Source organism: Coloeus monedula (genome assembly GCF_965178545.1).
Source record: "Coloeus monedula genome assembly, chromosome: 4".
NCBI lineage: Eukaryota > Metazoa > Chordata > Aves > Passeriformes > Corvidae > Coloeus > Coloeus monedula.
In genome coordinates this window covers 75,631,136-75,657,867 of record NC_138784.1, presented here as the reverse complement: position 1 = coordinate 75,657,867, position 26,732 = coordinate 75,631,136, and the positions used below count along the sequence as shown (strand labels likewise).

Below are 26,732 nucleotides of genomic sequence, written 5' to 3'. Positions count from 1 at the left end.
GGAGCAGGGAAAGGAGCAGGGAATGGAGCAGGGAAAGGAGCAGGGAAAGGAGCAGGGAAAGGAGCAGGGAAAGGAGCAGGGAAAGGAGCAGGGAAAGGAGCAGGGAATGGAGCAGGGAAAGGAGCAGGGAATGGAGCAGGGAAAGGGGCAGGGAAAGGAGCAGAAACAGGGAAGGAGCAGGGAATGAATCAGGGAATGGAGCAGGGAATGCAGCAGGATGCCCAAGGCCAGGGCACACCAACACCTCCACAACCACGCGGAGACTCCCAACATCCTTCCCACGCCCACCTCCGCCGGGATGCGCCCCCGGAGCGCTGGCTATCCCTCTGGCTATCCCTCTGGCTATCCCTCTGGCTATCCCTCTGGCTATCCCTCTGGCTATCCCTCTGGCTATCCCTCTGGCTATCCCTCCGGAGACGGGAATCCTGCTCCCCCCCTTCCCCGAGCCTCCCACACCCCACCATCACCACCACGGGCCCACGGCGCACATGCAACCCTCTGGAAAACAGCTGGAAAGCAGCTGGGAAACCGCTGGAAAAGCACTTCCGACCATCACCCCTCGTTCCCTACGGATCAGATCCCGCTCCCGGCCTTACCCAGCTCCTCCAGCTCGGCCGTCATGGATTTGGAGCGCAGCGTGAGGGTGGTGCTGGGAGCTCTCTTGGGAGGCGGCGGAGCTGCAAGGAACAGAGAGGGCATCTTGCACCTCTTCTCCCGGAATTTGCGGGGAGTGGCCAGGTGCAGGTGCCACTTCTTCTCCACAGCCTGGATCTCCTCGTATTCCCGGGAAGAGGAGTCGCACTGCTGCAGGATCTTATTGAGGCTGCGCGTGGACGCGAACTTCTTCATGATTCCCGCCGGGAATGTGCCCACGGCGTTGGGAATGTGGCGCCTCAGCGCAGAGTCCGAGTCATGGCCCCGCAGAGGCCGGGATGGGATGCCGGGAATCAGGGATGGATGCAGGGAAAGCGGGAATGTGTCCAGCCTGAGCTCGGGCTCCTCTTCCCACCTCGGCGCAGCCCACCCCACCCTCCTCCTCCTCCTCCTCCTCCTCCTCCTCTTTTCCTTGGATCCCAACCCTATGGAAGCGCCGGCGTCCGGCCGGGAGCTGCCCAAGGACGCATGGCCCGGGATGATCCCAAAAGCTCCCGATCCCGCATTCCCGGAGCCCCCCCACGGAGCAGCGAGGATGAGTGGAAGGCTCTTCCTCTTCCTCCTCCTCCTCCTCCTCCTCCTCGCTGCTCCTCGCTGACAATGCTGGAATAACGCTCCAGGATTGCCATGGCAACGGCAGCTCCAAGGATCCCTGTGCCTGCGGCAGGGATCCAGCGGGGCGGATTCAGCCCCAGCCGGGCCCACACAGGCGCTGGCACCCGGGAAGGAGGCGGGGGGGGGGGGGGGGGGGGGAAAGGACACGGGATGAGCCCCCCGTGGTCATCCCGATCCTCCGACCCCTTGGAAAAGCGGCCGCGTGGATCCGGAGGATCAGGAAGCACCGGGAAGGAAAGCGCCGGGAAGCTCCGAGGGGCAGCTGCTCACCCCGGGCTGGAGCGGCGGGAGCGGCCCCGCCGCGGGTCCCAGCGCTGATTCCCGAATTCCCGGATTATTCCCGGCTGAATTCCCGGCTTCCCGAGGCTGCCGGCCGTTCCCACGGCTCGTGCCTTTGTGCCGTGACTGAATAATTGGAGCTCCTCGTGCCAGCAGCGCTCCCTCCTTCCCTCCTTCCCTCCCTTCCCTCCCTTCCCTCCTTCCCTCCCTCCCCCGAGCCCCGCGTGCTGCGCTGGGAGCGGCCCCGATCCCGGCCCCCCTTCATTCCCTGCTCCCATCCCCCTGCTCCATCCCTGCTCCCATCCCCCTGATTCCATTCCCTACTCCAATCCCCCTGCTCCCATCCCCCCGCTCCTATCCCTGCTGCCATCCCCGATTCCATTCTCTACTCCAATCCCCCGATTCCATCCCCTGATTCCATCCCGATTCCATCCATTCCTGCTCCTGTCCCTCCTGTCCCACTGCTCCCATCCCTGCTCCATCCCTGCTCCATCCCTGCTCCATCCCTATTCCATCCCTGCTCCATCCCTGCTCCATCCCTATTCCATCCCTGCTCCATCCCTGCTCCATCCCTGCTCCTGTCCCTGCTCCCATCCCTGCTCCCATCCCTGCTCCATCCCTGCTCCATCCCTGCTCCATCCCTGCTCCATCCTTGCTCCATCCCTGCTCCATCCCTGCTCCCATCCCTGCTCCCATCCCTGCTCCATCCCTGCTCCATCCCGGCTCCATCCCTATTCCATCCCTGCTCCCATCCCTGCTCCATCCTTGCTCCATCCCTGCTCCCGTCCCTGCTCCATCCCTGCTCCATCCCTGCTCCCATCCCTGCTCCATCCCTGCTCCATCCCGGCTCCATCCCTATTCCATCCCTGCTCCCATCCCTGCTCCATCCTTGCTCCATCCCTGCTCCCGTCCCTGCTCCATCCCTGCTCCCATCCCTGCTCCATCCCTGCTCCATCCCTGCTCCATCCCTATTCCATCCCTGCTCCATCCCTGCTCCATCCCTGCTCCTTTCCCTGCTCCATCCCTGCTCCTGTCTCTGCTTTTCCCTTCCTGCTCCCATTCTCCATTTTCCATCCCCATGCTCCCATTCCCTGCTCCAATCCCCCCTCCTGTCCCTCCACTCCTGTCCCCCACTTCCATTCCCTGCTCCCATCCCTCTGCTTCTATCCCTGCTCCATCCCTGCTCCTGTCCCTGCTCCTGTCCCCATGTTCCCATCCCTGTTCCCATCCCTGCTCCTGTCCCCTCATTCCCATCCCTGCTCCTGTCCCCTCATTCCCATCCCTGCTCCCATCCCCTCGTTCCCATCCCTGCTCCCATCCCCTCATTCCCATCCCTGTTCCCATCCCTGCTCCTGTCCCCCTGCTGCCATTCCCTGCTCCAACCCCTCTACTCCCATCCCTCTGCTTCCATCCCTTGGCTCGTGTCCCAAGAATTCCATCCTCCTGCTCCCATCCCTCTGCTCCTGGTTCTCCCTCTTCCATCCACCTTCTTCCATCCCTGCTCCCATCCCCATAATTCCATCCCCTTTTCCCATCCCTCTGCTCCTGTACCCCAATTCCCATCCCCCTTTCCCTCTCCTTCTGCTCCTGCTTCCCAAACTCCCATTGCCTTTTCCCATCCCTCTGCTCCCAACCCCAGAATTCCATCCCCTTTTCCCACCCTCCTTTTCCCATCCCCCTGCTCCCATTCCCTGGAATTCCAGTCACAATCCCCCCAAGCCCTTCCTGGCTCCACCCTGTGCCTCCAGCTGTTCCCTTCCCTCTGGATAAATCCCGGCCCTGCCCAAGCTCTTGGATCTGCTCCCGGGATCCAGAACGCATGGAATGAAATCCCAGAACCTTCTGGGATCCCCTGGGACCATCCGTTCCTACAGCAAGTCCCTGGCTCCATCCTGGAATTCCCGGTGTTCCTTTGGGATCACTGTCCTGCCCCCCCCCTCCCCCCCACATTCCCAGGAATTCCCAGCCTTTTTTCCCATCCCAATAACTCCCAGCAAATGGAGCCTGGAGCGGCTGATCCCCAGGAGGAGCAGCCAATGGGAATTCCAGGAATTCCAGATATTGGGAATCAAAAGTGATTCCCAAAACCCACCCCAGGACCCCCAAAATTCCACCTAAATCCCTCCCTAAATTCCCACCCCATCCGTCCTTTCCCACATCCATGAGGTCCCCAAACTCTCACTCCTCATTTGCCACAACTCCAGGAATTCCAGATCCTGGGAATCCCAGTGATTCCCAGACAACACCACAACTCCAGGAATTCCAAATCCTGGGAATCCAAGCCATTCCCGAAAAACCGAACTCCAAGATTTCCAGATCCTGGGAATCCAAGCAATTCCAAAAATGCCACAACTCCACGAATTCAATCTCTCGGGAATCCAAGCCATTCCTAAAAAGCTTCACAACTTCGAGAATTCCGGATCCTGGGAATCCAAACCATTCCCAAAAAACCCCATAACTCCACAGATGTGGTTGGGACCTTCCAGAGCTTCCCCACATTCCCAAAAATCGGCGCATCCCAAAAATCTTCACATCCCAAAAATCTTTGCATCCCAAATATCAACGCGTGCCAAAAAAAAGGGCACATCCCAAAACCCAGCACATCCCAAAAATCGGCACATCCCAAAAATCGGAGTATCCCAAAAATCAATGCATCCCAAAACTCAGCACATCCCAAAAATCAGCGCATCCCAAAAATCAGAGCATCCCAAAATGGGCACACTGCAAAAAATGATGCATCCCAAAAATCAGCACATCCCGAAAATCTTTGCATCCCAAAAATCAGTGCATCCTAAAAAATGATGCATCCCAAACATGGACACATGCCAAAGTGGGCAAATCCCGAAAATTGTTGCATCCCAAACATCAACGCTTCCCAAAAACGGGCAAATCCCGAAATCAACGCATCCCAAAATCGGCGCATCCCAAAAATGGGCGCATTTCAAAAAATGTTGCATCCCAAACATCAACACATCCCAAAATGGGCACATCCCAAAACTCAGCACATCCCAAAAATTGGTGCATCCCAAACATCAACTCATCCCAAAAATCAGCACATCCCAAAATGGGCACATCCCAAACCAGGTGTATCCCAAAAATCAACGCATTCCAAAAAATGACGCATCCCAAAATGGGCACATCCCAAAAATTGTTGCATCCCAAACATCAACTCATCCCAAAAATGGGTGCGGCCCAAAATCACTGCATCCCAAAAATCAGCATATCCCAAAAATCACTGCATCCCCAAACCCAGCACATCCCAAAAACCAGCCCATCCCAAAAAATGACGCATCCCAAAATGGGTGCATCCCAAAAATCAGCATATCCCAAAAAAAGATACATTCCAAAAATCAGCGCATCCCAAAACTCAATGCATCCCAAAAACCAGCCCATCCCAAAATGGGCTCATCCCAAAGTGGGCAAATCCCCAAACGGGCACATCCCAGAAATCGCTGCATTCCAAAATGGGCACATCCCAAAAACCAGCACATCCCAAAAATCTTCACATCCCCAAAATGGGCTCATCCCAAAAGTCAGCGCATCCCAAAAAATGACGCATTCCGAAATGGGCGCATCCCAAAGATTGTTGCATCCCAAACACCAACTCATCCCAAAAATCAGCATATCCCAAAAAAAGATACATCGCAAAACCCAGCACATCCCAAAATGGGCTCATCCCAAAAGTCAGCGCATCCCAAAAATCTTCACACCCCAAATGAGCACATCCCAAAAACCTTCACATCCCAAAATGGGCTCATCCCAAAAGTCAGCGCATCCCAAAAGAAGACACATCCCGAAATGGGCGCATCCCAAAAATCTTCACATCCCAAACATCAACTCATCCCAAAAATCAGCACATCTCAAAATGGGCTCATCCCAAAAACCAGCACATCCCAAAAATTGGCACATCCCAAAATGGGTGCATCCCAAAAATCTTCACATCCCAAACATCAATTCATCCCAAAATCAGCACATCCCAAAAACTGGCACATCCCAAAATGGGCTCATCCCAAAGTGGGCAAATTCCCAAATGGGCACATCCCAGAAATCGCTGCATTCCAAAATGGGCACATCCCGAAAACCAAAAATCCCAAAAATCTTCACATCCCCAAAATGGGCTCATCCCAAAAGTCAGCGCATCCCAAAAATCTTCACACCCTAAATGAGCACATCCCAAAAACCTTCACGTCCCAAAATGGGCTCATCCCAAAAGTCAGCGCATTCCAAAAAAAGACACATCCTGAAATGGGCGCATCCCAAAAATCTTCACATCCCAAACATCAACTCATCCCAAAACCCAGCACATCCCAAAAACCAGCCCATCCCAAAATGGGCTCATCCCAAAAAATGACGCATCCCAAAATGGGCGCATCCCAAAAATGGTTGCATCCCAAAAATCAGCATATCCCAAAAAAAGATACATCCCAAAAACCAGCCCATCCCAAAATGGGCTCATCCCAAAGTGGGCAAATCCCCAAACGGCCACATCCCAGAAATCGCTGCATTCCAAAATGGGCACATGCCAAAAATCTTCACATCCCAAAATGGGCTCATCCCAAAAGTCAGCGCATCCCAAAAAATGACGCATCCCAAAATTGTTGCATCCCAAAAATCAACTCATCCCAAACCCCAGCACATCCCAAAATGGGCTCATCCCAGAAGTCAGCGCATCCCAAAAACCAGCCCATCCCAAAATGGGCAAATTCCCAAACAGGCACATCCCAAAAACCAGCACATCCCAAAAACCAGCCCATCCCAAAATGGGCGCATCCCAAAAGTCAGCGCATCCCAAACTGGGTGCATCCCAAAAATTGTTGCATCCCAAAAATCAGCATATCCCAAAAATACAGCACATCCCAAAACCCAGCACATCCCCAAATGGGCTCATCCCAAAAACCAGCGCATCCCAAAAAACGACGCATCCCAAAATGGGCAAATCCCCAAACAGGCACATCCCAAAAATCTTCACATCCCCAAAATGGGCTCAATCCCAAAAGTCAGCGCATCCCAAAAAATGACGCATCCCGAAATGGGCGCATCCCAAAGATTGTTGCATCCCAAACACCAACTCATCCCAAAAATCAGCATATCCCAAAAAAAGATACATCGCAAAACCCAGCACATCCCAAAATGGGCTCATCCCAAAAGTCAGCGCATCCCAAAAATCTTCACACCCCAAATGAGCACATCCCAAAACCCTTCACATCCCAAAATGGGCTCATCCCAAAAGTCAGCGCATCCCAAAAGAAGACACATCCCGAAATGGGCGCATCCCAAAAATCTTCACATCCCAAACATCAACTCATCCCAAAAATCAGCACATCCCAAAATGGGCTCATCCAAAAAACCAGCACATCCCAAAAATTGGCACATCCCAAAATGGGTGCATCCCAAAAATCTTCACATCCCAAACATCAATTCATCCCAAAATCAGCACATCCCAAAAACTGGCACATCCCAAAATGGGCTCATCCCAAAGTGGGCAAATCCCCAAACAGGCACATCCCAGAAATCGCTGCATTCCAAAATGGGCACATCCCAAAAACCAAAAATCCCAAAAATCTTCACATCCCCAAAATGGGCTCATCCCAAAAGTCAGCGCATCCCAAAAATCTTCACACCCCAAATGAGCACATCCCAAAAACCTTCACATCCCAAAATGGGCTCATCCCAAAAGTCAGCGCATTCCAAAAAAAGACACATCCCGAAATGGGCGCATCCCAAAAATCTTCACATCCCAAACATCAACTCATCCCAAAACCCAGCACATCCCAAAAACCAGCCCATCCCAAAATGGGCTCATCCCAAAAAATGACGCATCCCAAAATGGGCACATCCCAAAAATGGTTGCATCCCAAAAATCAGCATATCCCAAAAAAAGATACATCCCAAAAACCAGCCCATCCCAAAATGGGCTCATCCCAAAGTGGGCAAATCCCCAAACGACCACATCCCAGAAATCGCTGCATTCCAAAATGGGCACATGCCAAAAATCTTCACATCCCAAAATGGGCTCATCCCAAAAGTCAGCGCATCCCAAAAAATGACGCATCCCAAAATTGTTGCATCCCAAAAATCAACTCATCCCAAAACCCAGCACATCCCAAAATGGGCTCATCCCAGAAGTCAGCGCATCCCAAAAACCAGCCCATCCCAAAATGGGCAAATTCCCAAACAGGCACATCCCAAAAACCAGCACATCCCAAAAACCTTCACATCCCCAAATGGGCGCATCCCAAAAGTCAGCGCATCCCAAACTGGGTGCATCCCAAAAATTGTTGCATCCCAAAAATCAGCATATCCCAAAAATTCAGCACATCCCAAAACCCAGCACATCCCCAAATGGGCTCATCCCAAAAACCAGCGCATCCCAAAAAACAACGCATCCCAAAATGGGCAAATCCCCAAACAGGCACATCCCAAAAACCAGCACATCCCAAAAATCTTCACATCCTCAAAATGGGCTCATCCCAAAAACCAGCGCATCCCAAAAAACGACGCATCCCAAAATGAGCAAATCCCCGAACGGGCTCATCCCAAAAATCTTCCCATCCCCGAACGGGCACACCCCGCCGTTCCCGCCCGGAATCGCCCTCCCCCTCCCGGGTGTCAGCGAGGCCCCGAATCCAGGGAATCCCGGGAATTCCCTACCCTTCTTCCGGCCGCCCTCCTCGGGTTCGGGCTTGCGGCTGACGGACACGACCTTCATGAGCAGGTGGTTCCCGCCCTGCCGGATCAGCGCCACCACCTGCTTGTGCCCCACCTTCACCACGTTCACTCCATTCACCTGGAAAATCCCAAAAAAAACCCCCACATGGATCAGAATTCCCAGCGGGAAAATTCCCCAAAGCCCCCGCACAGAAATCCCGCCTTTTCCGCCTTTTCCGGGGTTTTTTTCCCAGCTCCTTTGGGAGTCGCCACGCAGCTGCTGGAGGAGATGGGAATCGTCTTTTCCGGCTGGGAGATCCCCCCAAAAGAATGGGATTTTCCCAGGGTTTTTGGAATGTCCGGTCAGCTCCGGATGTGTTCAGAATTCCGGGAAGGGCTCAGAATCCCTGGAAGTGCCCAAGGCCAGGTTGGAGCGGCCTGGGATCGTGGGAGGTCCCTGCCCATGGATCGGGATGGGATTTGAGGTCATTCCCAACCCATTCCAGGATTCCATGAGATTCCAGGAATTCCAGGGATCTGCAGAGCTGGAAGAGCAGAGGGATTCTCCCGACCCCAAAATAAACTGGGAATTCTCAAGCTCGGATCCGAGGAACAGGGACAGGAGGAGAGGGAAGAGCCTCGGGCTGTGCCAGGGAATTTCGGGTTGGAAATGGGGATAATTCCTTCCTGGAAAAGCTTTTCCAGCCCAGAGCAGGGGTGGAGTCCCCATTCCCGGCGGGATTTCACATCCCTGCGGATTTGGGGGGCCACGGATCGGGAATGGCCTTGGCAGGGCTGGGAATGTCGGATTCCGTGGGATCCGAGGGGTTTTCCAGCCAAAACCACTCCAGGATTCCATAAATCCAAGGTTTTCATGGGAATTAACGCCCAGATCCTCACTTTGGGAAACATTTTCATCCGTAAATCCCATTGTCCAAGCTTTGGGAATAACGATTGGATTGCCAACATCCCCAGCACTCCACGGATTCCATTCGCTTCCCGATCGATTCCACCACGATCCAATTCCCAAGAAAATCCCCGCGTTTTCCTCACAATCTGATTTTCACCCAATTCCCAAGCTTTTCCAGAAAAATCAGCTCCTCATCCTGGTTTCTTTCTCTTTTTTTTTTAGGGAAAAACGGGATGGATTGAATCCCTGAGGACGGCGATCCTGAATTTCCTCCCGATCCCAAATTTCTTTGATGGGGTTTCCCGCTGGGAATTCCCTACCCCCGGAATAGGAACTTCAAACTCATCCCATTCCAAGCCCCGGACACTTCCCATGATCCCAAATTTCTCCAGCCTGGCCTTGGACACTCCCAGGGATCCAGGGGCAGCCCCAGATTCTCTGGGAATTTCAGGCCAGCCGGGAATTCCTTCCCAAATCCCACCTATCCCAGCATTCCTTCAGCCTGAGGTTTACAGGGAAAATCCACTCAGTCCCACCTCATTCCCATCAAATTCCTGGGAATTTTCTAGGAATTCTGGAGTGAAACCCAGCAGGGGCTGAAATTCCCAGAAATGGCTCCTCCGGGAATGACACCAGGTGGGAAAAGCAGCAAAAATCCTGGAATAACACCGGGAATCCAGGATGGATTTATCCAGGAAAGCTGATCCTGGAAGGGGCCGATCAGGATTCCGGGAATTCCCACCCCAACAATTCCCAACAAACACAAATCCCGGATTCCCTGGGAATGACCAGGATGAAGCTCAGAGCTGGGAATGATTCCCTGGAGCGAAATTGCTGGAAAAATTCCAAGGAATGGGTCTGACGGGAGGGGGGAGGGAGAGGGAGAGCTCATCCCGGAGAAGTTGGAATGACAATTCCCAGCTCCTTTTCCCGCTCTGACTCATCCGGGATGAGCCAGCGGGAGCTGAGCTGCATTCCAGAGGAGGAGATCCCACCAAATCTTCGGGATCATTCCCATGGGAATGACCCCCAGCGTGGAGAAACCCCAAAAGATCCCACAGAAGGAGCGGGAGAGGGAAAAGGAGCTGCTGGATCCCGGGATTTGGGAAACCATGGATGAGCAGAATTCCATGAATTCCAGCTGCCGCATGGAAAAGGAGGCAGGGAAGTGAAGCAAAGCATCGGATCCGAGCAGAGCCAGGCAGGAGAATCCCAGACACGCCGAGAAAATGGGAAAAATTCCCGGTTTTTGGACACAAAGGTCCCTGGAGAGGAGCTTGAGGCCTGGAAGGAGCCAAATCCGGAGGAAAATCATGGAAAAAGTGGCTTCGAATCCAAATGTGGGAATGAAAAATTCCCAGAGGTTGAGGAGATCCAGGAGGATCCCAAATCGAGGAGAAGTTGGGAAAAGAGGAGATCCAGGAGAAGGGAAGAGCCTCCAGCAGGATGGATCCGACGGATGCAATTCCAAGGAATTCTTGGAGTTGATCCTGAGCTGGAAATTGTGGGATCAGTGCCCAAGAACGGCCAAAAACCAGGAAAAATTCCATTGGGAAGAGGTGGGAAGTGAGGTGGGAGCTGGGAGCAGGTCTGGATCGGAATCTCCAGGGGAAAAAGTTGGAATTGGAGCAGGGTCAGGGTTGGAAAAGGTTGGGAATATCCCACATTGGAAAAGGCCCCAGGCAGCGGGAATTGCCATTCCAGAGGGATTGAAATCCCCGTGGATGCAGCGCTTGGGGACGTGGATTGGGGGTGGGAATTCCATGGGATCCAGGGGTTTTCCAGCTTCAAGCATTCCAGGATTCCTGGTGGTGGAGCAGGGAGCACCAGGAATTCTGAGCAGGAATTCTCCCCTGGATCGCTGGGAGCTGGATTCCATGGGAGTCATGGAGGAGAGAGGAGAGGGATGGGATGGAATTCCCAGGGAGCAGATCCATGGATCCCAGCAGGGAATTCCCAGGGATTAAAGCAGGGAATGCTCAGGGAGCAGATCCATGGATCCCAGCAGGGAATTCCCAGGGAGCTCAGCCCATTCCAATCATTCCCAACCTTTTCCAGGAAGGAATTTTCCCAAATACTCCACAGAAACCTCCCTTGGCCCAGCCCGTTCCCTCCCATCCCGTCCCTTTTCCCTGGGATCAGATCCCGGTTCCCACCCGGATCCAGCCAGGGAATTGTTGGGAATTGTCTCCCACTCCTCATTGCGCTCCCTTGCACCCGAATCCCGCGGTTTTGAAGGAATTCCGACGCTCCAACAAAACCCTCGGGATAACCGGAGACCATTCTCCACTTCCACAGAATTCCTTGGGATTCAAATCCCATTTCCCTCCTCGAATTCCTTGTGCTCCCAATCCATCCCTGCCTCCATTGCCCTCCATTTCCTCTCTCTGGAAAACCGGGAGAGCCCAATCCTCATCCCAACCCTCCGGAATTCCAGGGCTCAGCACCATTCCCGAGCACCTCTCCCGGAGATCTTTGGGATCCGCTCTCCGAGCCCGGTAATTCGGGAATGGTTATTTTTAGGAATTCCTTTCTCCTTGGTTACTGGGAAACTTCGTGTTCCAAGACATCTCCTGGAGAAATCCAAGCTCCGGATTCGTTCCCAACTCGGAGCAGAACATTCCTGCTTTTTTTTTTTTTCTTCCCTGCACCAGAATATCCCAAATTTTGAACATTTCCATAAAAATCCCAGAGCTGGCCCAGCCTCTTTCCTCCTTTTTTTTTTTGGTTTTGAAATTTTCCCAGCTCCCGATGCTCCCAAATTCCCGATTATCCTGAAATCCCGGCCTTTGATATTTCCTTGGATCCTTTTCATCAGCCTCCCACGCTCCAGAGCCGGAATTATCTGCATTTCCTACTTTTTTTGCTTCCTGACCTTTCCAGCAGGGGAGGGGATCCGGGAATGTTTCTGAGCTCCTTCATTCCCACATTCCAGAGGGGGAATTTTTTGCCCCGGATTTCCCCCCCCCCCCCCCCCCCCGATTTTTGGGCTCCGCGTCCTTAAAAAACCCTGGAATTTTGTGAATCAGGATCACGGAATGGTTGGGATTGGATCATCCCATTCCCACCCCTGCCCAGGGCAGGATTTTTCCTCATTCCCAAAGAAAATCATGGAATTGCTGAGGTTGGAAAAGCCCTTGAAAACCACCAAGAGCCCATATTCCCAAATCCATGGCTTTTGAGCATTCCCAGGGATTTGACGCCACCACTGCCCCTCCCAAAGCTTCCCAACCTTTTCCATGGAGCAACATTCCCAAATATCCCATCGAAACCTCCCCAGGGAATGCTGGGATCCCACCTGGATCAGTTATTCCCGTTTTTCCTTTAATAAAACTTCCGGACAACGACAACATCCGGCATGAAATCCTGGAAGTATCCACGGATTTCCAGCCACGTCTGCAGCCCAAATCCTGCCAGTTCCCACCCGGATCCTCAAGGAATCATGGAATCCTCATGGAAGTGGCCAAAGTTCTCCACAGGCTCCTCATGGAAAAAATTCCAGGATTTAAACCCTCCCAGGATGAGAGGAGACAAAAGGCTGCAAATTCTGGATTTTCCTCTGGAATTCCGGTGGAGTTTTCCCAATCCCAGCCCCGGAGAGGTCGGATCTTGCCCCAAACTGGGCAATTTCCCAGCCTGGCACTGGGAATTGCCTCATGGAGTCATTCCCGGAATGCGTTTCATGGCATCATGGAATCGTTGAGGTTGGAAAAGCCCTCGGAGATCAAATCCCAGCATTCCCAGGTCTGCCATGGCCGCCCCCGATCCAGCTCCTCCACATCCACAGGGATCTGAATCCCTCCAGGAAGGGATTTTCCCAGTTTCCAACCTCAGCTGTGCCTGTTCCAGAGGCTGCTCCTGATTTTCCGGGCAGAATTCCTGCCAGCACCTTCCCTAAAGGAATTCAGGGCTGGAATTGGCACCGAGGGTGGCTCGGGAGAGCTCCAGGAGGGACAATTCCCAAAGGGAATGTGGGGACTCCGGATCCTCCTGATCCACACCTGGAGGACACCGGATCCCTCTGGATCCACACTGGGAAAACTCCTGGAAGCTCCATGACCTGGAGGACACCGGATCCCTCTGGATCCACACCTGGAGAGTTCCAGATCCTCCTGATCCACACCTGCAGGACACCGGATCCCTCTGGATCCACACCTGGAAAACTCCTGGAAGCTCCCGGTTCCTCATCCCGGTGCTGAGGCTCCATCGGGATCTCCAACACCTGGAGATTCCTCCCTTCCCTTCCCATCCTTCCCCAAGAGCCTCATCCCGAGGGAACAGGGACAGGAGGAGAGGGAACGGCCTCGGGCTGGGCCGGGGGAGGGGCAGGGTGGATATTTGGGAATTTCCCCATGGAAAGGGCGCTCAGGCCGTGGCAGGGGCTGCCCAGGGAGCTTTGGAGTGCCCATCCCTGCAGGTGTCTGAGGAATTCCTGGAATTCCACTCAGAGCTCTGGGCTGGGGCCAAGGTGGGGATGGGCCCAGCTTGGACTTGGGGCCCTTGGAATTCTTTTCCAAGCTCAGGCATTCCGAGGAGAAGCAGTGACAGGCACATGGGAACAGCTCTGGGATTTTGGGAAGCCTCAGGAAGCTCCAGAGCTGGAGCGAAGCCTCTCCCCGGGCGGAGCAGGGACATTCCCGGTGTCACACTGGCCCCAAAAGGAAGTTCAGGGAATATGCGAGGCTGGAGCTGGGAAATTATCCATGGAAAAGGCAGAGAGGAGGAAAATCCGGGATTCCATGGACAAAAGGAGCTCCCAGAGGGAAAGGGACAATTCCCAGTGGGGAAAGAGGAGCTCAGGGAATTCCTTCAAGAGCTCCTGAACCCATTGGAGCGAATCCAGAGGAATCCATGGAACTGCTCCAGGGCTGCAGCCCCTCTGGAGCTAGGCTGGGAAAACTGGGAATGTTCCCCTGGAGAAGGGAAGGATCCAGGGAGAGCTGAGAGTCCCTTGCAGGGCCTAAAGGGGCTCCAGGAGAGCTGCAGAGGGACTGGGGCCAAGGCATGGAGGGCCAGGAGGCAGGGAATGGCTTCCCAGTGCCAGAGGGCAGGGCTGGATGGGAGATTGGGAATTGGGAATTGCTGGCTGGGAGGGTGGGCAGGCCCTGGCCCAGGGTGCCCAGAGCAGCTGGGGCTGCCCCTGGATCCCTGGCAGTGGCCAAGGCCAGGCTGGACATTGGGGCTGGAGCAGCCTGGCACAGTGGGAGGTGTCCAGAGGTTGGAATTGGATGGGCTTTGAGGTCCTTCCCAGCCAAAGCACCCCAGGATCCTGGAATTCGGGAATCCTTGCCCACGGAATGCCGGCAGTGCCTCGGGAAGAGCCCGCGAGCCCCCCCGGGCTGGGCAGGGGCTGCCAGGGATCCGTGCAGGGAGAGGCCGGGAAAAGCGGGATCTGGCCCGGGATCGGGGCCGCGGGAGCTTTGCTGGGAGCCGGGCAGGGATCGGGAACGGCCTCGTGGCTCTGCACAGCTCCTGCCCGGAGGCAGCGGGGATCGGGATCTGCTGTGGGAATGAGGCCGGGAAAAGAGGGAACGGCCTCGGGCTGCACCGGGGCAGGGGCAGATCTGGGAATTTCCCCATGGAAAGGAGCCTCCAGCCATCCCAAATCCCTCCTGGCTTTGTTTTCCTCCAGGCAGAACCTTCTCCTGTCAGGACAACCAGGACTGGGAATGTCCCAGGGCTCCTCCCAGCTTTCCATGGAGACAGAGCCTGAAACCCTCAGCAGGAAGAAAATCGGGATCCGATTCCCTCCCAAAGCACGTCAGGCAACACGAAACACAGGAGATTCATCCCACGTGGAATCCCGGAATACTTTGGGTGGGAAGGGACCTCAGAGCCCATCCCATTCCATGGCAGGGACACCTCCCACTGTGCCAGGCTGCTCCAGCCCCAATGTCCAGCCTGGCCTTGGCCACTGCCAGGGATCCAGGGGCAGCCCCAGCTGCTCTGGGCACCCTGGGCCAGGGCCTGCCCACCCTCCCAGCCAGCAATTCCCAATTCCCAATCTCCCATCCAGCCCTGCCCTCTGGCACTGGGAAGCCATTCCCTGCCTCCTGGCCCTCCAGGCCTTGGCCCCAGTCCCTCTGCAGCTCTCCTGGAGCCCCTTTAGGCCCTGCAAGGGGCTCTCAGCTCTCCCTGGATCCTTCCCTTCTCCAGGGGAACATTCCCAGCCCTCCCAGCCTGGCAGGATCCATCCCAATCCCAATACTCTGCACATTTCCATTGGAATCCAACTTTCCATGATCCTTTTCTAACCTGGATCCAATCCCTGACCATCCCCTGGAGCATTCCTTGGATTTCCTACTAGAAAACCTTTTTTCCACCTTTCCAAAATCCAGCCTTGTCCTGTTCCCACCAATCCCAGCCAGCACGGACTCAGGACACTGCAAATCCCATGGGAACATCCCATGGGAACTCCTCCAGCCAGGAAAACCCCTGAAGCACCAACAAATCCAGGGAATCTCCTTGAATCCCATCGTGTTCTCCATGGGACGGAGCAGGCACAATTCCAAGGGGATTCACCAGCACTGGGAGAGGAAACACATCCCAAAATTCCTGGGAAAGGACCAGAATTCCATGAGGATTTCGGGACTCACCTCAATCAGAAAGTCCCCCGTGCGCAATCCCGCTCTCCAGGCAACTCCTTCCACATCCACGGATTCCAGGTACTGCAGCGCTGGGAATGCCGGCGTGGGCGTGAACTCCTCGATTGGGGTCTCGGCTGGAAAACACAACGGGAGGGGGAAATTCAGGGATTTCCAAGGAAATTCCACAAGAGAAGGCCCAGCCTGTCCACAGCATTCCATAAAATCATGGAATTACGGGGTTATTCAGGTTGGAAAAACCCTGGAGTCCAACCATTCCCAGCATGGCCAAGGCCACCCCTGATCCATGTCCCCAAGTGCTGCATCCACATGGATCTGAAATCCCACCAGGAATGGGGATTCCACCGCTGTGCCAGGGCTGGAAAAGGCTTCTCCAGGAATTTTCCCATTATCCAACCTGGAGATCCCCTGGAACAGCTTGAGGTTGTGTCCCCTTGTCCTGTCCCTGCTCCCTGGGAGCAGAGCCCAATTCCCACCTCGACGATGGAATCCAAGATGGAATCAATGCCGGAACCAATGAAGGAATCAACGATGGAATCAATGCTGGAATCAAGGATGGAATCAGTAATGGAATCAATAATGGAATCAGTGAAGGGATCCAAGATGGAATCAATGAAGGAATCCAAGATGGAATCAATGATGGAATCAACGATGGAATCAATGAAGGAACCAATAATGGACTCAGAGATGGAATCAATGAAGGAATCCATGATGGAATCAATGATGGAATCAATGATGAAGTTCAAGATGGAATCAACGATGAAGTTCAAGATGGAATCAATGATGGAATCAACAATGGAATCAAGGATGGAATCCAAGATGGAATCAATGAAGGAATCAAGGATGGAATCAAGGATGGAATCAATGAAGGAATTCAAGGATAGAATCAAGGATGGAATCAGTAATGGAACCAATAATGGACTCAGGGATGGAATCAGAGATGGAATCAATGAAGGAATCCAAGATGGAATCAACGATGGAATCAATGATGAAGTTCAAGATGGAATCAATGAAGGAATCCAAGATGGAATCAATGATGGAATCAATGAAGGAATCTAAGATGGAACCATTGATGGAATCAATGAAGGAATCAATGAAGGAATCCAAGATGGAATCAATGAAGGAATCCAAGATGGAATCAATGCTGGAATCAATGCTGGAATCAAGGATGGAATCAATGAAGGAATCCAAGGCTGGAATCCAAGATGGAATCAATGAAGGAACCAATAATGGAATCAGAGATGGAATCAATGAAGGAATCCAAGATGGAATCAATGATGGAACCAATGCTGGAATCCAAGATGGAATCAAGGATGGAATCAATGCTGGAACCAATGAAGGAATCAATGATGGAACCAGAGATGGAATCAATGATGGAACCAACGAAGGAATCCAAGATGGAATCAACAATGGAACCAATGAAGGAATCCAAGATGGAATCAAGGCTGGAACCCAAGATGAAATCAATGATTGAATCAATAATGGAATTAATGATGGAATCACGGAGCCATCTGGGTTGGAAAAGCCCCTGGAGAACATCGGATCAAACCATTCCCAGTGCTCCCAACCCCTCCTGCCCTGCATTCCCCACAGTTCTTTGGACACTTCCAGGGATGGGGACTCCACCAATTCCCTGGAAAAATGCACCAGCTCCGACCCTGGGACAGCCTCGGAGCCTCCTGGGCTCACAGAACTTCCAGATCCATGTGGGAATCACAAGGTCTGGGAATTCTCATCCACTTGGGATGGGAACATCCTGGAACAAAGCCAGGAGGGAAAAACTCCCTCTTCCCATGTCTTTTCCCAGGAAGTGAAGGACAAATCCCATTCCTGGCTGGAAAAGCTGCTCCGGCCATCCCAGAGAACCTCTTCCCACAGAGGGAATGTCCTGGGAGCTGTGTCCAGCACGAGTTGGAGAACCAGGGAATGCTTTGGGTTGGAAAATCCCTTGGGGAACATCGGATTCAACCATTCCCAGCTCTTACCCAGGTCCCCAAGTGCCACATCCACATGGATTTCAATCCCTCGAGGAATGGGGTCTCCAAACCTGCCCTGGGCACCCATTCCAAGACTTCTCCATGAGGAATTATCCCAATATCCAGCCTGAATTTCCCATGGCCGCCAACCGTGCCTTTTCCAGAGGCTGGTCCTGGTTTTCCAAGATGGAAAAGCAGAGACCTGCTCCTGCTTTGGATAAGGAAGCAAAATTCCTTTCTGGGATTTACAGGACTGGAATCACCTGAAACGGATTCAGGAGAAGCTCCAGACAGAAGCTCCTGGATTGTGATGGGCAACAAAAATCATGGATAGGTCAGGGCAGGCTTCCCAGAGCAGCTGGGGCTGTCCCTGGATCCCTGGCAGTGGCCAAGGCCAGGCTGGACATTGGGGCTGGAGCAGCCTGGCACAGTGGGAGGTGTCCAGGGGGTTGGAATGGGATGGGATTTAGGGTCCCTTCCCACCCAACCCATTCCAAGATTCCATGGATTAGGTGGCTGAAAACTCCAGCCAGGCACCAAGTGTCACATCCAGGAATTCCTCGGACACCTCCAGGGATGGCGACTCCAAACCTCCCTGGGCACTTCCAAGGCCTGAGCGCCCTTTCCATGGGGAAATTCCCAGACCTGCCCCTGCCCCGGCGCAGCCCGAGGCCGTTCCCTCTTTTCCCGGCCTCATTCCCACAGCAGATCCTGATCCCCGCTGCCTCCGGGCAGGAGCTGTGCAGAGCCACGAGGCCGTTCCCGATCCCTGCCCGGCTCCCAGCAAAGCTCCCGCGGCCCCGATCCCGGGCCAGATCCCGCTTTTCCCGGCCTCTCCCTGCACGGATCCCTGGCAGCCCCTGCCCAGCCCGGGGGGGCTCGCGGGCCCTTCCCGAGGCACTGCCGGCATTCCGTGGGCAAGGATTCCCGAATTCCAGGATCCTGGGGTGGTTTGGCTGGGAAGGACCTCAAAGCCCATCCAATTCCAACCTCTGGACACCTCCCACTGTGCCAGGCTGCTCTGGCCTTTCCTTGGGCACTCCCAGGGATGGAGCAACCACAGCTTTTCTGGGAATTCCATCCCAACCATTTTGGGCTGGATCAAGAGAATCAGGAGGAATTCACATCCTTACAAATGATCCTAAAAAATTGAAATTTTAGGAGCTGACGGAGCCCAGAGCTCTGGGGTGACCCCAGTGGCCTCTCTTGGATGTCCCTCCAGCAACATTCCCAACGTTCCCCTCCCTTCCTGCCAAATCCAAGCCTCTGATTCCACCCAGATCCAAGACTTTTCCTCCTTTATCCATTTATTCCCATCTTTTAGGCGGGATTTTTCCACTCCAGCACGGATCACACCCAGGGAACCTTTCCCTGACATTTCTCCATGTGCTGAAGCATCTCAGATGCTTCCCACCAACGGCTTTCCACGATTTCTGCCTTTCCCGAGAGAAGCGGCAAACAGTTGACAACTCATCCCTATTTTTAGACATTCCAATGGAACATGGGAGCGCTCTCCAAATCCTTCAGGATCCTTCCAGGATTTCATCTCCCACTGTGCCAGGCTGCTCCAGCCCCAATGTCCAGCCTGGCCTTGGCCACTGCCAGCGATCCAGGGGCAGCCCCAGCTGCTCTGGGCACCCTGGGCCAGGGCCTGCCCACCCTCCCAGCCAGCAATTCCCAATTCCCAATCTCCCATCCAGCCCTGCCCTCTGGCACTGGGAAGCCATTCCCTGCCTCCTGGCCCTCCATGCCTTGGCCCCAGCCCCTCTGCAGCTCTCCTGGAGCCCCTTCAGGCCCTGCAAGGGGCTCTCAGCTCTCCCTGGATCCTTCCCTTCTCCAGGGGAACATTCCCAGTTTTCCCAGCCTGGCTCCAGAGTGAAGCTGATCCAATCCTTTCTCAGCCTCTGGATTTGCTCCAGGATTTCCACGCCCTCCTGGTGTCGGGAGCACCGGAGCCTCCCCTGCCTCTGGAATCCTGGAATGGTTTGGGTGGGAAGGGACCTTCCATCCCATCCCGTTCCAGCCCTTGGACACCTCCCACTGTTCCAGGCTGCTCCAAGCCCCGTCCAACTCGGCCTCGGGAATTTTTCTCCCAGGGTTGGAGCCCCGGGGACGGAGAAGGAAGAGGAGAAGAACATCCCTGCTCCCGGAAAATCCTGGGAATCCTCATCCACCTCTCCCAAAGCTCAGCCATTCCCAAAACCACCTTGGGATCAAACCATCCCAGGCAGATCCAGGGAAAGCTCCAGGTGTGGAAATCATGGAAAATCCATCCCCAAATGCCCTCCCAGGGAGGAAATCCAATGAGAGGAGTCTCCCATCCATTGGGAAAATGAAATCCAAAGGTCCGGAATTAAATCTGGGAAATTCCTGCTGGGAATGAGGGAAATTCCCTGAGCAGGAGGTTCAGCCTTTCCCACCAAAGCTCCGGACTTGGAATCCTGGGAAGCACCATTGGAACCCCCTGAGGAGCCACCATGGCTCTGGTTGGGGAATTGGGATTTCCTGGACTTCAATTCCTCCACAATTCCCAGCTGGAATTCCAGGTCCAGCTGTGGGAGAAGCTCTTGCAGAGCTGGGTCACCAGGAAGGCCTGGGAGCACCAAATCCCATCCTGAGGGACCAAAATCCATCCTGGGAACACCAAACTCCTTTCTGGAGGCACCAAAATCCATCCTGGAAAACCAAATCCCATCCTGGAGGTAACAAAATCCATCCCGGGGAATCAAATCCCATCCAGGGGGACCAAATTCTATCCAGGAGGATGAAATTCTATCCTGGAGACACCAAAATCCATCCTGGAGAATCAAATCCCATCTTGAGGGAACCAAGCCCCATCCTGGGAACACCAAACCCAAACCTGGAGATACCAAATCCCATCCTGGCGAACCAAACTCCATCCCGGACAACCAAATCCCACCCTGGAGATACCAAAATCCATCTTGGGGACACCAAATCTCATCCAGGGGGACCAAATTCCATCCTGGAAGCACCAAACCCAACCTGGATACACCAAATCTCATCCTGAAGGACCAAAGCCATCTGGGGGAACCCAAATCCATCCTGGAGAACCAAATTCCATCCTGGAGGCACCAAACTCAATCCTGGGAAATCAAATCCCATCCTGAGGGAATAAAATCCCATCCAGAGGGACCAAATTCCATCCAGGAGGATGAAATTCCATCCTGGAGACACCAAAATCCATCCTGGAGACACCAAAATCCATCCTGGAGACACCAAATCTCATCTTGAGGGAACCACATCCCATCCTGGGGGACCAAATTCCATCCTGGAGAATCAAATCCCACCCTGGAGGCATCAAAATCCATCCAGGAGGACCAAATCCCATCCTGAGGGAACCAAATCCCATCCTGGGGAACCAAATTCCGTCCTGGGAACACCAAACCCAACTTGGAGGCACCAAAATCCATCCTGGAAGTACCCAATCCTATCCTGGGGAATCAGATCCCATCCTGGAGGCACCAAAATCCATCCTGGAGAACCAAAATCTGTCCTGAGGGACCAAACCCATCTTGGAGGCATCAAAATCTATCTGGGACACATCAAACCCAACCTGGGGATACCAAATTCCATCCTGGAAACACCAAATCCCATCCTGGAGGCACCAAACCCCATCCTGGGGACACCAAAATCCATCCCGGGGAACCAAATCCCATCCGGGGGGACCAAATTCCATCCAGGAGGATGAAATTCCACCCTGGAGACACCAAATCCCATTGTGGGGACACCAAACCCAAACTGGAGACACCAAAATTCATCCTGGAAACACCAAATCCCATCCAGGGGGAATCAAATCCCATCTTGAGGGAACCAAGTCCCATCCTGGGGGACCAAATCCCATCCTGGGAACATCAAACCCAACTTGGAGGCACCAAAATCCATCCGGGGGGACCAAATCCTGTCCTGGAGAACCAAAGCTCATCCTGGGGGACCAAATCCCATCCTGAGAACCAAATCCCATCCTGAAGGCACCAAATTCCATCCTGAAGGTACCAAATCCCACCCTGAGGACACCAAACCCAAACTGGAGATACCAAACTCCATCCTGAGGGAACCAAATCCCATCCTGAAGGCACCAAATTCCATCCTGAGAACCAAAGCCCATCCTGGAAGAACCAAATCCCATCCTGGGGACACCAAACCCAAACTGGAGATACCAAACTCCATCCTGAGAACCAAATCCCATCCTGAAGGCACCAAATCCCATCCTGAAGGCACCAAATCCCATTCTGGAGAACCCAATCCCATCCTGAGAACCAAAGCCCATCCTGGAAGTACCAAATCCCATCCTGGAAGTACCAAATCCCATCCTGGGGACACCAAACCCAAACTGGAGATACCAAACTCCATCCTGAGAACCAAATCCCATCCTGAAGGCACCAAATCCCATCCTGGAGAACCCAATCTCATCCTGGAGGCACCAAATCCCATCCTGGAAGTACCAAATCCCACCCTGAGGACACCAAACCCAAACTGGAGATACCAAACTCCATCCTGAGAACCAAATCCCATCCTGGTCAGCCCTGGCGTGGTCAGGGAGTCAGAGCAGATCCCATTCCATGGATCCCATGGATGATCCCATGGATCCCATCCCAGGACAAGTGACTTCATTCCCAGCCAGGCTCAGCAGGGAAAACCATCCCCAAATAGTTCAGGAAAGAGGGAATTGGTGCCGGTTTGGGAATGGGGTTTGGATTTGTGGTGGGAAAAGGGATAAAAGTGGGAGATCTGAATTATCCCTGACGGAGCCGAGGCCTTTCCTGCTCCTCATTCCCAATCCTTGGGCTGCTCCATTCAAACCCAGAATGGTGGAATTCCCATGGAAGTTGTGTCCTAAGGATGCCAAAATTCCAGACTTTGCAGGGCCTCGCTCCCAGTTTTCCATTGGATCCCCACCCTTCCCATAGGGATGAGCCGTGGAATTTGCATGGACACCTCCAGCCACAATTCCTGCTTTTCCTGAGAGTCCCCAGCTGTCCCAAAATTCCTCTGGACAAGGCTGGAAAAGCAGCAGGGAGCTCTTCCCATTCCAGGATGATCCCAAAGCTTTGGGAAAACATTCCCCGTTCCCAGAGTGGATCCTTGAGCTTTGCCCATCCCACCGGGAATGGGAAGGGGCTCCGGAGGTTTTGCCACATGGAAAGGGAAGGAGGTCAAAGGAGCCATTGATTCCATGGATCCTGGCAAGCTCAGGGAATTCCCAAAGGATTCATTGATTCCATGGATCCCAGCAAGCTCTGAGAATTCCCAAAGGATCCATGGATTCCATGGATCCCAGCAAGCTCTGAGATGATGGAATTCCCAAAGGATCCATTGATTCCATGGATCCCAGCAAGCTCTGAGAATTCCCAAAGGATCCATTGATTCCATGGATCCTGGCAAGCTCAGGGAATTCCCAAAGGATCCATTGATTCCATGGATCCCGGCAAGCTCCGAGCTCAGGGAATTCCCACCTGGAATATCCGACCTGGCCCAGCTCAAGGCCGTTCCCTCTCCTCCTTTCCCTTGGGATCGGCTCCTTCAGGAGATCCACAGGAAGGAATCATCTTGGGAATTTCGGGAATAACCTGGTTCTCTCCAGCCAGCCAAAGGGAAGCTCATCCCATCCAGCAAATCCTTGGATTCATTCCCTTCATTTGGATTTTGGGCCATATCCTTGTTATCCGTATAAAATCATGGAATCCTGGAATGGGTTGGGTGGGAAGCTCATCCCATTCCATGAGGACATTCCACGATCCCAGGCTGCTCCCACCTGCCCTTGGACACTGCCAGGGATCCAGGGGAGCCGCAGCTTCCCTGGGAATTCCAAAGGGATTGGACACAGGGAAAGCCCAGCTCCAGGAGCTGCAGGGATATGGGAATATCCCGGATAAACGGGAATGACTCCGTCCGATCCCTTGGATGGAACGGGATGTTCCCCTCGGGAATCGGGAGGAGCCGGAGGTGGGATGGGCTGGGAAGGACCCGGGGTGGGCTCAGCCTTTTCCCTGGAATTGCTCCCAGGGATGGGCACGGAATCCACCCTTGGCGGGATTGGGGAAATTCCAGGGAGGAATTTGTAGCAGGAAGAGGAAATTCCTTCAAGGATCATCCCAAAATCCACCTCCCTCCTTTTGCCAGGGATGCAGCTCCAGCCCCTCCCTTTTCCAGCCCCTTTTCCTGCTTTTCCCTACAGGCCTGGAGTGGTTTTCCAAGAAATTCCAAAGGCAGCAGTGGTGACACCGACGGGGCCAAGCAATTCCCAGTCTAAAATCCGTGGAATACCGGGATGAGGGGCTGGGAGCCATGGGGGGTTTGCAAGCCACCTCCCTAACTTGGGAATGCTGCTCCAGAGGGAGCATTCCCAGATCCCAGAGCTTCCATGCCTTGACCCCTCTGCATCCACGTGTCCTGCAGAATTCCCGAATCCCACAGAATTCCCGGATGCCACAGAGCCACACACCCACTCCGAGCGCTTCCCTCAGCCTTGGCGCACGAAGGAAAACCGGGAATGGCAGGAGAGCCGGGAAGGGGGGGGGGGGAAGGGGGGAAATAACCAAGGAATGGGATCGAATTCCCCGTTTTTTCCAACACAAAGCTGCAGGATTGATCCGGGGGAAAAAAAAATCCATGGATGCCATTTTGAGCCCTGAAGTTTCACTTCGTGTTCCACGGATGGGAAAATCCATCGGGAATAGGAGAGAGGGAAGAAGCCAGAGCAAGATTCCCACCGGGATGCAAAGAGCCCCTGGGAGAAGGGACAGAACGAAGGAAATCCGGGAATTCTCCTGGAAAATCCCATTCCAGCCCGGCTCTGCAGCCACACCACGGAAGGAGCAGCTCTTCCCAGTTTTCCTCCCACATGGAAAACTGCGCCGCTGTCCCTCTGGCTCCCGGGAATGCCGGGGGTGGAGAAGTCTCTCCATCCGGAGCTTTTCCTGCCTCCTCTTCCCTAAATCCATTGGAACATTCCTTAATCCCCAAGGGACTCAGTTCTTGCAGTAAAAAGGTGGAATTCTGGCCAAAGGAGCCACGGGAAAATCCCAGGGAAGATCCCGGCCCCGGGAGCAGCCCTGGATGTGCCGGGAATGAGCTCCGGGGTGGGAGCAGCAGGAAAACCTCTCCTGGTTTTCCCAAGGGATCCCAAAAAGCCCCCCAAACTCTCCCTGGCCAAAATCCAGGGAAACGCTCTGAGGATTCCAACCCCAAAAAGCCACGGATGGAGCTGGGCAGGGGCCGTTCATTCCTGCAGGGAAAAGGAGTGAAAATTCCCAGGAATTCCAAGCAGCATCGGCACCAAAAGCCCCGGCAAGTGGGAAAGGACAGGACAAAATGAGGGAAGAAAATCCCTTTGGAGCCTGCCAGGATTGTTGGGAATGGGGCTCCGGAGCAGAGCAGGGGCCGTTCATTCCCTCAGGGAAGGGAACTGAAAATTCCCAGGAATTCCAAGCAGCACCCGCACCAAAACCCTCCCAAAATCCAAGAGAGCCACGATGGCCCCAGGACACGGCACAGAACTGGAGCGAGCCGGGGAAGAGAATCCCTTTGGAGCCCCCCTGGATTGCTGGGAATGGGGCTCCGGAGCCGTTCATCCCTCCATGGAAAAGGAGAGACAATTCCCAAAAATCCCAAGCTACCACCAGCACCAAAACCCCACGAAATTCCCAAATTCCACCCCAGCCCACGACACCGACCGAGAGTGAGCCGGGGAAAATCCCTCTGGAGCACCCCCAGGATTACTGGGAATGTGAATCCCAAGCTGAGCAGGGACCGTTCGTTCCCTCAGGGAAGCGAACTAAAAATTCCTAAAAATTCCTAAAAATTCCTAAAAATCCCAAGCAACCACAAGAAGCAGCACCACCAACACCCCCCCCCCCCCCCCCCCCCAAATTCCGAGACTCAGCCCCAGGACACGGCACCGACCCAGAGAAATCCAGGGAGGAAAATCCCTTCAGAACCCCTGGGAATGAGGATCCCGAGCTGAGCAGGGGCCGTTCATTCCTCAAGGAAAAGGAGCGACAATTCCCAAAAATTCCAAGGTACCACGAGCAGCAGTGGCACCAAAACCCCCCAAAAATACGAGAGAGCCACGATGGCAGCGGGACACGGCACAGAACCAGGGAGGAAAATCCCTTCGGAGCCCCCCAGGGCTGCCGGGAATGAGGATCCCGAGCCGAGCAGGGGCCGTTCATTCCCTCAGGGAAGCAAAGTGAAAATTCCCAAAAATTCCAAGGCACCACAAGCACCAAACCCCCCCCAAATTCCGAGACGCAGCCCCAGGCCACGGCACCGACCCAGAATGAGCTGGGGAAAATCCCTTTGGAGCCCCCCAGGATTGCTGGGAATGGGGCTCCGGAGCTGAGCAGCAGCCGTTCATTCCCTCAGGGAAAGGAGTGACAATTCCCAACAATTCCGAGCCACCACGAGCAACATCCCCAGCAAAATTCCTGGGAAGTCTTTAATGGCCTCAGGACAAGGCACAAAAGCAGGGAAAAAAATCCCTTTGGAGCCCTCAGGGCTGCCGGGAACGAGGATCCCGAGCCGTTCATTCTCCCAAGGAAAAGAAGCGACAATTCCCAAAAATCCCAGCAGCACCAAACCAACATTCCAGCCCCCAACCCACCACACCGACCCAACCCAGCACCGCCGCCAACGCCGCTCCCACCCGGAGCGTGACCGCGACGCCTCCCAAAAATTAAACCCAAAAATCCCCAAAAAAACCCCTAAAAAAACCTGGGAAAAAAAAAAAAAACGCAAACCCGGGATCCATCCTCACCTTTGGCCCCTCGCAGGACGAAGCCGAAGCCCTCATGCTCCCGCTTCTGCAGCACGGCCGTCTTCTCCTCGATGATGTAGTCACTGGGCAGGAAAGAGCACAAGAGAACGATGCCAGGGTTAGACTTCAGCACCATCGCTGCCAGCCGGGGGTGGCCCTGGCACCAGCCGGGGGTGGCCTTTGTCACCAGCCGGGGGTGGCCTTTGTCACCAGGAGACCTCTTCGCATCCAGCCGTTCATCTCCGCAGGGATCGGCTTCCCCTCCCTCT

At 54.1% G+C, this 26,732-nt stretch overlaps 1 protein-coding gene across 4 annotated transcripts in view; it reads right to left on the bottom strand.

Annotated features, from left to right (window-relative positions):
• SHANK3 (SH3 and multiple ankyrin repeat domains 3) overlaps nt 1-26,732 on the bottom strand; it is a 184,831-nt gene that overhangs the window by 38,126 nt on the left and 119,973 nt on the right. For all 4 annotated transcript variants that reach the window (XR_014226343.1, XM_082280130.1, XM_082280129.1 and 1 more), the window contains exons 16-19: nt 26,464-26,546; nt 15,703-15,827; nt 8,200-8,335; nt 597-677 (exon numbers count right to left, since the gene is read on the bottom strand). Coding sequence is in view for 3 of the 4 variants with exons in the window: in XM_082280130.1 (XP_082136256.1) it covers nt 597-677; nt 8,200-8,335; nt 15,703-15,827; nt 26,464-26,546 (425 nt within the window). In the remaining variant the exon portion in view is untranslated. The remainder of the gene's footprint in view (nt 1-596; nt 678-8,199; nt 8,336-15,702; nt 15,828-26,463; nt 26,547-26,732) is intronic.